Source organism: Mya arenaria, chromosome 5 (assembly GCF_026914265.1).
Source record: "Mya arenaria isolate MELC-2E11 chromosome 5, ASM2691426v1".
NCBI lineage: Eukaryota > Metazoa > Mollusca > Bivalvia > Myida > Myidae > Mya > Mya arenaria.
The window spans coordinates 79,107,663-79,123,077 of NC_069126.1; the positions used below are offsets into that span (position 1 = coordinate 79,107,663).

A 15,415-nucleotide genomic window follows, 5' to 3' on the forward strand; every position below is an offset into this window, starting at 1 on the left:
TTTAAATTAACAAAATAATCTACTTTAGCTTTCAACCAAGTTATGGTTAACATTACAGGTACTGGTTAGAGACCCCTTTTCGCCCGGATATGGAGGGTTTTCTATAATAACTTGAGAAAAACTGCATATTATTGAATAAAATTTCACAGAAAGATAGTTAGGCTCCTGATCTGCAACAAAATTATTATTTCTTTCCGTTTTCTACATAAACTCCGTATATCTTACATGTCGTTCTGTTTAAACGAGTATTTTCGGTTGAAATATTTTATATTTCGTTGAGTGGTAAAAGTCTATAGTCTCCCGCCGAAACAAATGCGGTGCAATTTAAATATTGCTGATAAAGAGCTAATTTTCTGAAGAAATATTAGTTTTCTGAAGTTTAAACTTCAGTTGAACTAAAATTATTGTTTTCAAAAACCCATCATACTTGAATTGCTTAACAACAATTTAACAGGATGGGCGAACCAATGGTACTGATGAAAAAGTGGTCCCTAACCAGTAAAGCTATAACTTTATTTACCGTATTTTTATTCCCTGTGCATTGAGCGACTTTAATCTATTTCCGGTGTAATCCGACATGAAAGTACAAACAAGTATTGATATTTAAAACTAGCTTTGATAAATATTTTAAGATGGTCCAGACATCGTATCTTTGTCACCTTCTATCACGTCCTACATGGTGACAGAAGGAGATAACCTAGCGGCAGTAACGTGTTCTGCCACATGTTACCCAAACTGTACGTACACATGGTCTAGAACAGGGGTTACGGTTTGTTCCACAGCAACTCTAAACTTCGGTCAAATTGAGAGAGGGGATGCCGGATCCTATAGCTGTACGGCGAGGAACCCGGTGCTAAATGGTTCAAAGAATGGAACTGTCGTGAGCGTCTATGTCACATGTACGTTGAATGTATGCGATCATTTGTTAGGCTATTTTCGGTGCTGACAATGTTTCACACACCATATCTGTACATGAATTGTAAATGTACTATATTTTGGCGAAACTTGATTTATTGGCCAATTTACCATAGACCATCTTGTAAGATAAATTCCAATACTCGTGTTTGATCTTTTATGGGAAATATGCCTAAATAGCATAAAATTTACATTGTTCGGGATTGGATAACATATACAGTTCACTCCAGTCCTATGAAGATAACTTGTTATTGAAATAGACTGTTTGAACCATGAAGCATAGAGCATAAAATATTGTTAACTATCGCATTTGTTCGAATCGTATATAACTTTGCTCAAATATTGATGGACCCTACTCGTCGATCACTTGATGCGAGGTGATAGAGGGAGCTACATTGGGGTCTAAAACGTATTCTGGGCATGGAACACGTAGTCAGCCGTGTACAAGCACGTATTTATGTTAAATAATAGTTTATATCACTTTTCAAAACGGTAGAAACAACATGTCTTTATCAACATTCATTACGTCTTAGACAGTTATTGAGAGAGAGATACAACAGGGGTTATTGAGTCGGCCACGTTTAATCCACTGTATGCGTACACACATCAGCTACCTTTTAATATTAAATTCTGAAAGTTTTAAAGACAGTCCACATGACGTGTTCTGTCAATGTCCACCACGTTACTCTGTGCCAGAAGATTATACTCTTGGGGTAAATAACACGTTAAGCCATGTGTTACCCTCTCTGAACATACATTCTTATATCATCCTTACTAACCATTTCCATCAATACTTCCTTCAGACGGTCCAGACAACGTGTATCTGACTTCAAACCAGACTTTCTACACGGTGACAGAAGGACACACGCTGGAAGCTATAACATGTTCTGCTATCTGTTATCCGGCATGTACATACACATGGTCCAAATCACAAAGGACGGTCAGTTCAAATAGAACGCTAAACCTCGGTCAGGTGAAGAGAAGCGATGCCGCATCTTACTTATGTACGGCAAAGAACCCAGCTTCAGGCAACATACAAAGTGGATCAGTAGTAAAAGTCATTGTCAAATGTAAGAATGTTGTACACGCATATGATATCCATACACTTTTGACAATCATGTTGGCCCTCTCAAACCGTTTCTCAACTATCTTAACATTCCTGTATTAATATTTCCACTATTTGGCAATAAGCATGTACGTGGGCAAACTTGTGTTAATTTGAAATGTATTACAAAGGAAATTAAATTTCGTTTCTGTTCTGTTCTTTAAGTTCTTGCCCTTAATTCTATAATATTAAATCCAGAGTTATACAATTATGAGGAAAATATTGAAACGACTAAATTCATGTATTACAGTATTATTTGTTATCAAGTACCTGTTTTAAGATATTATTCATTATGAAAACAATCGAACGCCAATATTTTGTTAACATTTTTACAGAATGTAAATTAACTTAAAATTCAGTCATAATGTTATCTTTCGATCTGTACAATAATAAATATGTAAGTATGTAAGTGTTTTTAACATGTTTATTTTAGCTTAATGTATGCATAATGTTTAGTCTTTGATAACAAAAGCGATCCGGATTATAGAAATATATCAAGGGCTTTCAAATGAGCGGCAATTATGATCATAGTTAGTGAAGTTTTACCTATTCAGAATAAGGAATCACAGACAGATATATGTTTATTAAAAAAAACAATATTATACAAATTTCAAATATCGGTTGTATAAAGTCTCCAGGTCTGTGTACAAATGAGTATAGAAAACAAATAGACATGGATGTTGAAGAACGCATGAAAAGCCCATATGAGTTATATAATCCACTATTGTAGCAGTTATATGAAAAATAGACAGGATATAATTCAAATATAATTGTTAATCACAAAGCCTAGTCTGCCTTTATCCGCAATAAAAAACATGAACAATTTCTTCATAATGTATTCATACATAAAAGAAATAAACCAAACCAAGGGCGTTTGCTGACGTAATGGTACTTATCCTCTTCAATATTTTAACAAAATAACCAATATCTAAGCTCTCTACAAATTCCTGAATGCATGCCTGTTTATTTCGAAAGACGATTCGATGGACATCTTAAATACACCAAGTATCTACAAAACTTATCAGTATTAGCGCAGTTCATTTGTTTTTTTTACACTTAACTACTATTTTTATACACTCACAATTTATTCAGTTTCATAGTTTTTGAACAATCTTATTGCCACGTTGATCTTTTAGTTAAGTTTCATATTCCGCAAGAAATACACATTCATTTTCCACGGACTTGGCTGAAGAAATATAACCCAAACAAGATATCTTAACTTAGACAATTTTCATAACTGTTACCAACATACAAACTTTACGTATTGTAGCATAACTTAAAGTATTGATCATCAAGATAGTTTTAAGATAGTTTTAAGTTTGAAACCAGTCTGTAATGCATAGGTTGGAAGCTAATATACATGGAAGGCAAACGACCTATATCACCTAAAACAACATTATTACTAGCATTAAATTATATATATTTAAAAACATTTTACAATCCTATACGACATTTTCAATAATATTCATTGCAGTCATGACCCGAAGTTCGGATCCATTTAACACAAGAGGTGAATTTTATATATTAAACATTAAGAAATAACACACAACATAGTTAACAAAAGATAACGAAGCAATGCCTTTACGAAGAAAATACTGAGCTTTGTTAGCTTTAAGGAGAAAGCCCTCTGCCATTTATAACAATGACAATGACTAAAATAATCAGACATATATACACCCTGATACATCATCTATGTATGCATTATCATATTTTTTTTTCTTTACGTGGTATTAACATAATAATTTAAGAGAATCAATCTAGCTTTGGAAACATTACACCTTATACACATGTTTACATTTTTATAGATTACTCACAATTTCTTATAACCCTCCTTTAACATTTGGTTGAATAGAATGGAATATCTATCTACAAAAATCGAGCGCTTCATTAAAATCCACAAAAGTAATATTTAACGTTTACCCATCCTTATAAGGTACTTTCTTACACCATAGTTTTAATCAAAAGCATTAACAATTGTGTTGTAGCAATATCTAACTACGGCGTGTGACTTTTTAATAAAACTACATATTTGGGTATAAAAATGAATGATTATATTAAAATATATATTTTTTTGCTAAACACATCTACAATGGCTATGCTTTAAATAATATTCTGGGTCATTATAACTCTGCTTTGCATGTACTGGATTAATTATATTTGTATAATCGATAATTATTGCGAAGGCTGACATATGGTGTCTGATGTTAATCTTAAACTTTCAGCCAAGCCGACGCAACCAACAGAACAGAATCTGACAAGTTTGGGCAATATCGCTACATTTGATTGGAAAAAAGGGTACAATGGAGGACATGAACAGACTTTTGTTTTGCAGACGTCGCTTAATTTAGATGTTTCATGGACGAATAAAACCATATTTATTGAATCGGAAACACAGTATATAAAGGAAAATGAAAGGTTTCAAGTAAATTTAACTAGCCTAGTTCCAGGAATATATTCCGCTAGACTGATAGCTTTTAACATTATTGGAGCTGCTGCTCCTGTTGATTTCAAAGAGCAATTTGAAATCAAGGAATTGAATGAAGGTATGCTTATGCAATTTGCTACAATATTATATATATATCAATATTACTGCATCTCTATGCTAACATCCATTGGGCGGATATCAAAAAATCATTTAATTTTTGGAACAATCAAGTATAGTGAGGGAAAGTTTCTGTGACATGTATTATTTTTGCAAACATGTATTAGTTTTGAAAGAGTCACACTTTTAGAATAGAACTGTTTAAAGCTATAAAGTGTACCAGTAGCACACAACTTTTTTTGTAGACTTTTAACAGAGGATCACCCAAATCGCTTTACGAACAGGATTACATTATGAATTTATATAAGGATAAAGGGTAAATTTGTAACTGGTTCAACGAATGAAGCATACGTTTGTTTTTTTAAATAATTTCAAATATTGTGCATATACCCCCTAGAAGGATTATCATGGTGATATATAGGTCTTCTACATTGTTTTTAAAGAGATACTTTTATTAACCGATTTAACTGGTCGTTATTAACTAATGTTTTTGATGTCAATATGGTACATTTTGGTGGAGTTTTCAATGGGAACAAAAGGGGAAGACATTCCTTTTATCTGACAATATAAATATTTCTATTAAAATGTGGAGAGTCAATCGTACTGAGGACATATTTTTTCAGTCTGGATAAGATGTTTAATTATGAGGTATTCATTTACAAAAGTTTTTTCAGAGAAAAATCGTAATAAAATATCGGTACGCCTATGTGTTTGCGGTTGCAAAATTGAACACAATACTACTCTAGCAATCACTGCAAAAGTTGTTTATTGCACTTGTTTGTGGTTTGCTTAAGAAAAACATACGAAACTTCGAAACACCGATAGTAACTGTCAACTCAACTGCCTAGTTCTTTTATATAAACTAAATTAATTGAATCTAAGTTTACGTTCATCTAATTTTTTTCAGGGTAATCATGTGGCTAGCAATACCCTCATGCAGCAGTAATGATTAATAAGACTAAAGTAGATTGGAGTCATATCGATCAAGAAGGATATTTAATACCAACCAAAAAGAAATATCGTACAATCCTGTCACAAAAGTGAAATATAGACAATCTTATACATGATATAATCACTGATTCATCGTTGTAAATTTCAAAAGCGGGCATTGAATTAATAGACACAGTCTACAAAAAATGACATCTTAAAATAAGTTTTCAGTCCTAAAGCTGCACTCTCACAGATTTACCATTTCTACAACTTTTTTATTTTTTGTCTTGGAAAGAGCAATTGTTTGCTTAAATATCTGCAATCCAATGATATAAGATTGCTGATAAAAGGTCAGATCGTAGATTTTCATATTTCCGTTCGAAAATTAATGTTTTATGGCTTAAACCTTTACTAACGGTATAAGAAAAATGCATAAAACATCATGTTTTTACTTAAAATATTAAAATCTGCCATCTATTTTTGTCAGCAGTCTTATATAACTGGTTCCATGGATTTTCGCAAAAATTGGCTTGTTCTAAGATTAAAAAATAAAAAAAGTTGTCAAAACGTTCAATCTGTGAGAGTGCAGCTTTAAGAAGATGACAATAAACCAAATTATTAATGAAATATGCATGACGGCTTCAGGGTATCTTAAGTCTTATTGTTCAGTGTTGATAATTAGAGTCGGAAAACGTAACACATGTCCAACGTTTTAACACCAACAATTAGCAGTTGAGAACATGGTCTGATACCAAAGGTTTTGTGACATATGGGTTTGAATTCCTTGCCCAAGTTGCTACAGTGCTTCCCTGTGAAGGGACATAAATGGATGTTACCTTCTTTGCACATCAGTGGCTTCAAATTGGTTGTCAGATTACACGGCATCATATCGTTTCTGGTCACTTGTTCCTGTTTCATGACTTAAAAGTATATCAATTAAAAATCTAACATGGGTAAATTCATTTGAATTCAGTACAATGGATTAGTAAATAGCATTATTAAATTCTTAATTTAAACAAGCTGATTCATTGGTAATAGTAATAATTAACAGGCTTAATGTTATAACACTTGTATAGTCAAAACCTTATTTAAAATGATGGTAGTGTAATAAAATTTGGATTATTTCAGCTGTCTTAAAGCTTGAAAGTTAAACTGTATCCATTATACACATACTATTAATTACCTTTTAATATGTTACTTCCACTCGTGATGCTATTGTATAATTCATCATCTGACAACTCTTGGTAATGTGCATGCTCCTGAAAATACAGCAACAAATATCTTAGGATTATACATTTGATATTTTTTTATAACAAACTAATTTAAATATGGTGTTGAGACACTTAATCACTTCTCATTAGTTGGTATTTAACAAATTAACAATTGAAATAAAAATAATTGAAATTGAATAAAAATAATCAACATCTCACGTATATGAAATAAGCAATTGCAAATTAAAGAAAAATGATTAATTTCTCACAAACGTTTTTCACACATATTGTTCATTCTTGTCATCTTTCCTTTCGAAAAGTATGGCGGTTTAATTATTAAGCTAAAATGTTTTGTTATGAAAACAAATTCGTGAAAAACTAGGATTAATACACAAAAAATCCATAATTTAATAATATAACAAAGCTGTATGTTTAAAATTTGATGCATTTGTTTAGAGGAAAATTGATATATTTCTCAAATATTGTTTTTCATTGTATTTACAGATTATCAAACAATTAGAATTCACAGGACCAATTTGACAATGTGCCCTTTCAGTTATTTTTTTTTATCAGAAATACTTTTTTTTTCATATTTGTCGATGTAATGTTCAATGCTGTATGAACCTTATTTAAACATTCATCTGAAGTTTTACAACATTGTAGAGAAGCAAAAACCATCAAACCTGGCTTTGATAGGAGGAGCAGCAGGAGGAGGCATTGGAGCAATTTTGCTGGCTGTTGTTGCAGTTGTTGCAGTTGTTGTATTTCTAAAAAAGAGAAAGGCACAGAAAGGTATATTGTGACAAATGTAATTTTGAAACTCTTTCACTGATTTAAACGATTTTACTTAGTAAATAATACTTTTGAAACACTTCTTAAGATAACGATACCGCTTATGATTATAATACTTTATCCAAGGTAAAAAACGAATGATTACGTGCAAAGTATTTGTCAAATATCAAATTAAACTGATATTTTATATTTATTTGGGTTTTTTATCTACTAGGACATGAAGATAGCGATCGATTGACAATCGGACAATAAGATTATGTGATATCACAATGGCCACAATGTACGACTCACAACTTAAAGACATCTAACTTATAGTTATTGTATCGTGTAAATTATCAAACGAAACATTATAAGAATCACCACGTAACTATGAATTAACAAAATCCTGGTTTAATAGGCACGGTACTACAACCCACAACACACTGAACAATACGATTCAACTCAATTCATGTCAGTATAAACGTTAGTGTCATTTGCAGCACAATTGTCATCGTTTGGTGTTTCATCTTTTTCGATTGACCACTATTCACGATTCACGTTTTTTTATCAAATGCATTTAAAATGATTGCTCGTGTACACTCTCCTACCTCACAAATATAATAAACATATGTCCTCCTACGAATACAACTCACTTTATTGTCAAGACAGTGTTACATTTCATCACGTAATATTTACACCTCAACTTCCATTCCTTAAATGAACTGCCTTTCGGCAATTGCGGTTATCATCTGATAAAAGCAACATCTTCGGATATGTTCGGATCGCTAATCATCGCATAACAATATACATACAATTTATTTATCTTGTTAGTTTGTATTGTGTCAGCAGGTCCCGTAAAAATAAATCAACATTTTACACATTGTCAATTTATGATATGTTAAATGTATTGTTGTTATTTGTGATTCAATTCTACGTTTTAAAGTGATTTTAGTTTTAAGGTTATATATGCTTTCAGTGTTCAAATATTGCTATGTAGGGGTTTATTTAGCCTACTAAATATAATTTGCGTTGAAGACTATCATACATATATAACAGCATCCGGATTAAGTTTGCAAATCCGGAATTTTTGCAAACTTATTTTTTTTATTTTTCACCCAATGTTTTTTATTTTTGTATTTTTAAAATGTGTTAGGTAATACTAATAAGAGATATTTTTTGTTTCCTGAAATTTAATTTAGAAATATGTTTTTTTGGCATTTAAAGTCAACTTTTCCAATGGGAGTCCCATTGGAAAATGGCCTTCCCATTGGAAAATGGCTTTTTCAAGCTTTTCCAATTGGAAAACTGGCTCTATTAAAATTGTGGGAGAATTTGGAACATAATTTTTAAAATTGAAATTGACTGTTTAATTAAGAATATTTTACACTCACTACATGAAAAATAATATATTCATTAAAAATGAAGAACCGATAGATTCATTTAAGGCATTTGTTTGCGAATCCTTCCCATGAGTGAATCTTTCCAATTGGAGGATTCCCACATTCAAAGTGGGAAAGTATGAACATTGGAAAATTCCAATTGGAATATTTGGTTAATGGGAAAATTCCAATTGGAGAATAAAGTTCAGTTTTAAAATGGGAAATTTCCAATTGGAAGGACAGGTAAGATTTTGTAATGGGAACATGTAGGAAATGGGAATAAAGAAAAATATTGCCATATTTAAAGCAAAAATTAGCAAAATGACACTTCTTACAATGTCCTTACCTGTCAACTGTCGACTTATCCATATTCCTCATCGCTGTTATACTATACAATGGTTAGCATGACGTCTAACCATCGTATTGCTTCATTAACCCTGTATCAGATACTAGTACAATTTTTTATCCGATTGAAAAAAAGACAAACAAAAAAATCCATCTTTCATCAATGTCACAAAAACGCTGTCGTTAAGCTTGATTACAAACATCTTGCCATTTAACCGATTATTTTCAAGGTTAAAGGCAACTAAAATTTGGTCAAGAATTAGCATTAATGAAGTTCTTTGAAGTCGAAGATATAAACTTTTTTACACTTCTATCTTTGTTAAAGACCACATGATTATGTTCATATATTTACACAAATTATAAAGGAGTCGGAGAGGTGATGGAGATCTATTGTATGAAAAGGCTTAATTTATGGTATTTATGGGTAAAAATAGTGAAGGAACGACTCGCCATACTGTCATTATTTCATGTACATTGTGCTATATGAAATTATTCTCGTTCACCAGAGTGATGGTGCCATGCGTTACACATTTGATTTATCACTATCAAACCTCTTGTAAATGAGAATGTGTGAATATGATGTTGATAAATCAATGAATGGGTTAGAAAATAAACATTTTGAATTTTGAAAAAAAGAAGCCTGAACTTGAAGAATACTGCCATGACTAATGAGATGCAATGTGCCAGGCCGCAAAAGTTTTATCAGTGAACATATTAACAGACAATTAAGATATTACATTCAAACAGGGAAAAAGTAATATGAAAACCTATCGCTGTCGCTAAAGTAATGCACCAGTCAATGGTAAGCATCCCCCCACCCCAGGTCCGGGGGGACAGTCGATGGTTTTGTGTTCGCGCCAAAATAGCGGGGAATTGGCCTTGGACCGACTGTGTAGCTCAAGGAATTTGGTCGAAGCGCTAGCGGTTTAAGCGCCCGGCGTGCGCCACCTCTAAAATAATCGAAGTTTACTGTTTTCATCAATATCGGAGAAACAAAGGTAATAAAATAAGCTCATAATGCACCATTTCCGACTACATACATGAGGGAGTAACCCCAAATTCCCGTAAAACAGTTTATGCCATATACTTTCGGTTCTGAGGGAGGAGCACATGTCAAAAGTTGCACCCCTAAGTTACTACCCCTCTAACATCAATTCCTGGATCCGCACCTGCGATGTGCCATGTTTCCGCAACCTGGGAGATTTAACAAAAACGCTTCTGTTTCTGGGGCTGTGATTACGAAGTTCGTAATCACTGCTTCTGCTGTAATAAACCAAGATGATACTTGACTTCTACTACTACAAGTTACCTAGATTCACGTGCATTATTTAGCACGTTATTGCTATGTGTTTCACAAGATTTATACCATGTGTACTGCTAATATTTAGCATTCTCAAACATTTATTGTTGAATAAGATTTTAGCTGATAGCTATTTTCTATTTGTCTGAAGATGATGAAAAACATAATCTTATATATTCAACCTCAAGTCAGTTTCCTAGTCTGAATTTTGAGAGGATACAAAAAGTATTCCTGGTGGGTACAACCTTTAAGGTAAAAGACAGACACAAATACATGCTACCATACTTTTGAGAGGCTTTGCAGTGGATTTTAGTCTGAATTCCAGGGAATATTGGTCTAAAGTCCAGCGGATTTTGGTCTAAACAATATCAACATTTATTATTTAAGACTACATACAGAAATTTGAATGCATATTTACTTATATTTATTTAATGATCTAGAATACATACAATAAAAGAATAAATAATATATTATGATATTATAATCAATTGTCAATGCATATGATAAATAAATAATACATAAAACAAGAGGGCCATGATGGCCCTAAATCGCTCACCTGAGTAAAAGAGTTTAACCTTTGTTATTAATATAGCTTGTTTCTCAAAGAATATTGAACAAGAGCTGTCAAAGTATGTGACAAATGCCCCCCAATGTGACATTGATCTATGAACAACTACATAACAAAAGCACCGCGAAACGGAGCATTATACGCCCGAAGAAGATTCGGCTTGAGGTCCTTTTAATGTAGTGATGATTTGTATAAAGTTAATTGAAAATCGCTTTATTAGTTACCAAGTTATGGCCCGGACACGGAATTGCTAACGGACGAGTAACAAAGATGTGGCCCGGACACAGAATTGCTAATGCCCCCCATGGTGATTCTAGTCTTTGAGGTATGGACCTGGAAATTGCGCGCAACACATCCTTTTAATGTAGTGATGATTTGTATAAAGTTATTTGAAAATCGCTTTATTAGTTACCAAGTTATGGCCCGGACACGGAATTGCAAACGGACGAGTTACAAAGATGTGGCCCGGACACAGAATTGCTAACGCCCCCCCCCCATGGTGATTCTAGTCTTTGAGTTATGGCCTGGACATGGAATTGCTAACGTCCCCCCATGGTGATTCTAGACTTTGAGGTATGGACCTGGAAATTGCATGTGACATCCTTTTAATGTAGTGATGATTTGTATAAAGTTATTTGAAAATCACTTTATTAGTAACAAAGATGTGGCCCAGACACAGAATTGCTAACGCCCCCCCCCATGGTGATTCTAGTCTTTGAGGTATGGACCTGGAAATTGCGCGCGACACATCCTTTTAATGTAGTGATGATTTGTATAAAGCTATTTGAAAATCGCTTTATTAGTTACCAAGTTATGGCCCGGACACGGAATTGCTAACGGACGAGTAACAAAGATGTGGCCCGGAAACAGAATTGCTAACGCCCCCCCCCCCATGGTGATTCTAGTCTTTGAGGTATGGACCTGGAAATTGCGCGTGACACATCCTTTTGGACACGGAATTGCTAACAGACGAGTAACAAAGATGTGGCCAGGACACAGAATTGCTAACGCCCCCCATTGGTGATTCTAGTCTTTGATTTATGGCCTGGACATGGAATTGCTAACGTCCCCCCCCATTGCTAACGGACGAGTAACAAAGATGTGGCCAGGACACAGAATTGCTAACGCCCCCCATTGGTGATTCTAGTCTTTGAGTTATGGCCTGGACATGGAATTGCTAACGTCCCCCCCATGGTGATTCTAGACTTTGAGGTATGGACCTGGAAATTGCATGTGACATCCTTTTAATGTAGTGATGATTTGTATAAAGTTATTTGAAAATCACTTTATTAGTAACAAAGATGTGGCCCAGACACAGAATTGCTAACGCCCCCCCCATGGTGATTCTAGTCTTTGAGGTATGGACCTGGAAATTGCGCGCGACACATCCTTTTAATGTAGTGATGATTTGTATAAAGCTATTTGAAAATCGCTTTATTAGTTACCAAGTTATGGCCCGGACACGGAATTGCTAACGGACGAGTAACAAAGATGTGGCCCGGAAACAGAATTGCTAACGCCCCCCCCATGGTGATTCTAGTCTTTGAGGTATGGACCTGGAAATTGCGCGTGACACATTCTTTTGGACACGGAATTGCTAACAGACGAGTAACAAAGATGTGGCCAGGACACAGAATTGCTAACGCCCCCCATTGGTGATTCTAGTCTTTGATTTATGGCCTGGACATGGAATTGCTAACGTCCCCCCCATTGCTAACGGACGAGTAACAAAGATGTGGCCAGTACACAGAATTGCTAACGCCCCCCATTGGTGATTCTAGTCTTTGAGTTATGGCCTGGACATGGAATTGCTAACGTCCCCCCATGGTGATTCTAGACTTTGAGGTATGGACCTGGAAATTGCATGTGACATCCTTTTAATGTAGTGATGATTTGTATAAAGTTATTTGAAAATCACTTTATTAGTAACAAAGATGTGGCCCAGACACAGAATTGCTAACGCCCCCCCCATGGTGATTCAAGTCTTTGAGGTATGGACCTGGAAATTGCGCGCGACACATCCTTTTAATGTAATGATGCTTTGTATCAAGTTATTTGAAAATGACTTTATTAGTGACCAAGTTGTGGCCCGGACACGGATTTGCTAACGCACCCCCATGGTGATTCTAGTCTTTGAGGTATGGACCTGGAAATTGCGCGCGACACATCCTTTTAATGTAGTGATGATTTGTATAAAGTTATTTGAAAATCGCTTTATTAGTAACCAAGTTATGGCCCGGAAACAGAATTGCTAATGCCCCCCCATGGTGATTCTAGTCTTTGAGGTATGGACCTGGAAATTGCGCGCGTCACATCCTTTTAATGTAATGATGCTTTGTATAAAGTTATTTGAAAATGACTTTATTAGTGACAAAGTTGTAACGCCCCCCCCATGGTGATTCTAGTCTTTGAGGTATGGACCTGGAAATTGCGCGCGACACATCCTTTTAATGTAATGATGCTTTGTATAAAGTTATTTGAAAATGACTTTATTAGTGACAAAGTTGTAACCCCCCCCCCATGGTGATTCTAGTCTTTGAGGTATGGACCTGGAAATTGCGCGTGACACATCCTTTTAATGTAATGATGCTTTGTATAAAGTTATTTGAAAATGACTTTATTAGAGACAAAGTTGTAACGCCCCCCCCCCCATGGTGATTCTAGTCTTTGAGGTGTGGACCTGGAAATTGCGCGCGACACATCCTTTTAAAGTAATGATGCTTTGAATAAAGTTATTTGAAAATGACTTTATTAGTTACAAAGTTGTGGCCCGGACACGGAATTGCTAACGCACCCCCATGGTGATTCTAGTCTTTAAGGTATGGACCTGGAAATTGCGCGCGACACATCCTTTTAATGTAGTGATGATTTGTATAAAGTTATTTGAAAATCGCTTTATTAGTTACCAAGTTATGGCCCGGACACGGAATTGCTAACGGACGGACAGACGGACAGACAGACGGACAGACGATGGAGGCCATAACATAATACGACCCTTCGGGCGTATAAAAAGTTTATCTTGCCTTTATGTGTCAAATACATATTGCAAGTTATATTAAATTGCCTCTGAGCAAAAAAAACAACAATCATACTAAATGACAGCCAACACTCTTTATGTCCTCATATTCAGCATTCCATTGTGAATAAACACTTTGTGTATCTTTCACCTTAGAGGTAGGGACATGGGTCTTGCACACGACACATTGTCTTGGTATGTTGAAAACATATGGCATTTTCATTTTAAAATCTGTCCATATAAGAGAAAGTCACAGCGCGGACACGACAGCCTATAATTTCCTTCAGGTTGCCATGGCAACCAGAGTTCTGCAAGGAATTAATTTTTTTTAACAATTTTGAAAAAGCACCAACCAAGGATCATTCTTGGTTTCATCAAAATTGCCCAAGCGGTTTAGGAGAAGATGATTGTAACCAATTGTTGACACTTTTCCTTTAGGTTGCCATGTCAACCAGAGTTCTAAATGGAATTAATTTCTTTGAACAATTTTGAAAAAGCACCAACCAAGGATCATTCCTATGAAGTTTCATCAAAATTGTCAAAGCGGTTTAGGAGAAGAAGATGATTATAACCAATTGTTGACATTTTCCTTTAGGTTGCCATGGCAACCGGGCCAAACAAAATTATGTGAACAAATTTAAGAGAGGTCCATGCAAGGACACTTCAAACCAAATTTGCTGAAGATCTATCAAGGGGTTCATGCGAAGAAAATGTTATGTTTTTTTACTAATTTTAGCTCTGGTGGCCCTTAAAAGGGGCCAAACAAAATTATTTGAAAAGACCTGACAGAGGCCCATGCTAGGATGCTTCAGACTTGAAGATCCATCAAGCAGTTAATAAGATCAAGTTGTTTAAAGGTTTTTCTATTTTTTGCTCTGGTGACCCCTAAAAGGGGCCAAACAAAACCATTTGAACAAAGTTGAGAAAGGACCATGTAAGGATGCTACATATCAAGTATGGAGTCATTCTGACCTTTACTTTCAGAGGAAAAGATGTTCAGTGACAAGACAATGTAAAAACAAATGACCCCTGAGCAAGGCCAATTTGACCCCGGGACAATAATTTGAATACCTTTGGTGTAGGTCCACTAGGTAACACTATATACCAAATATGAAAGCTCTAGGTCTTATATTTTGGAGAAGAGGATTTTTAAAGTTTTATTATATAAGACTATATAAAAACAAATAACTTTCAGGGCGGGGCCAATTTTGACCCTGTGGCAATAATTTGAACAACTTTGATAGAGGTCCACAAGATGATGTTGTATACCAAATATCTATTCTCCTGGCCTTACGGTTCTGGAGAAGAATATTTTTAAAGATTTACTATATAA

At 34.7% G+C, this 15,415-nt stretch overlaps 2 protein-coding genes across 3 annotated transcripts in view; one reads left to right on the top strand and one right to left on the bottom strand.

Annotated features, from left to right (window-relative positions):
* LOC128234640 (nephrin-like) overlaps nt 1-15,415 on the bottom strand; it is a 79,432-nt gene that overhangs the window by 14,125 nt on the left and 49,892 nt on the right. The gene's annotated exons all lie outside the window — the stretch shown is intronic.
* Nucleotides 1-15,415, top strand: part of LOC128234641 (carcinoembryonic antigen-related cell adhesion molecule 1-like) — a 50,270-nt gene that overhangs the window by 13,055 nt on the left and 21,800 nt on the right. The window contains exons 3-6 of one of the 2 annotated variants that reach the window (XM_052949005.1): nt 633-899; nt 1,719-1,985; nt 4,243-4,563; nt 7,367-7,495. In XM_052949005.1, coding sequence (XP_052804965.1) covers nt 633-899; nt 1,719-1,985; nt 4,243-4,563; nt 7,367-7,495 — 984 coding nt within the window. The remainder of the gene's footprint in view (nt 1-632; nt 900-1,718; nt 1,986-4,242; nt 4,564-7,366; nt 7,496-15,415) is intronic. The other variant, XM_052949006.1, reaches the window with a different exon arrangement.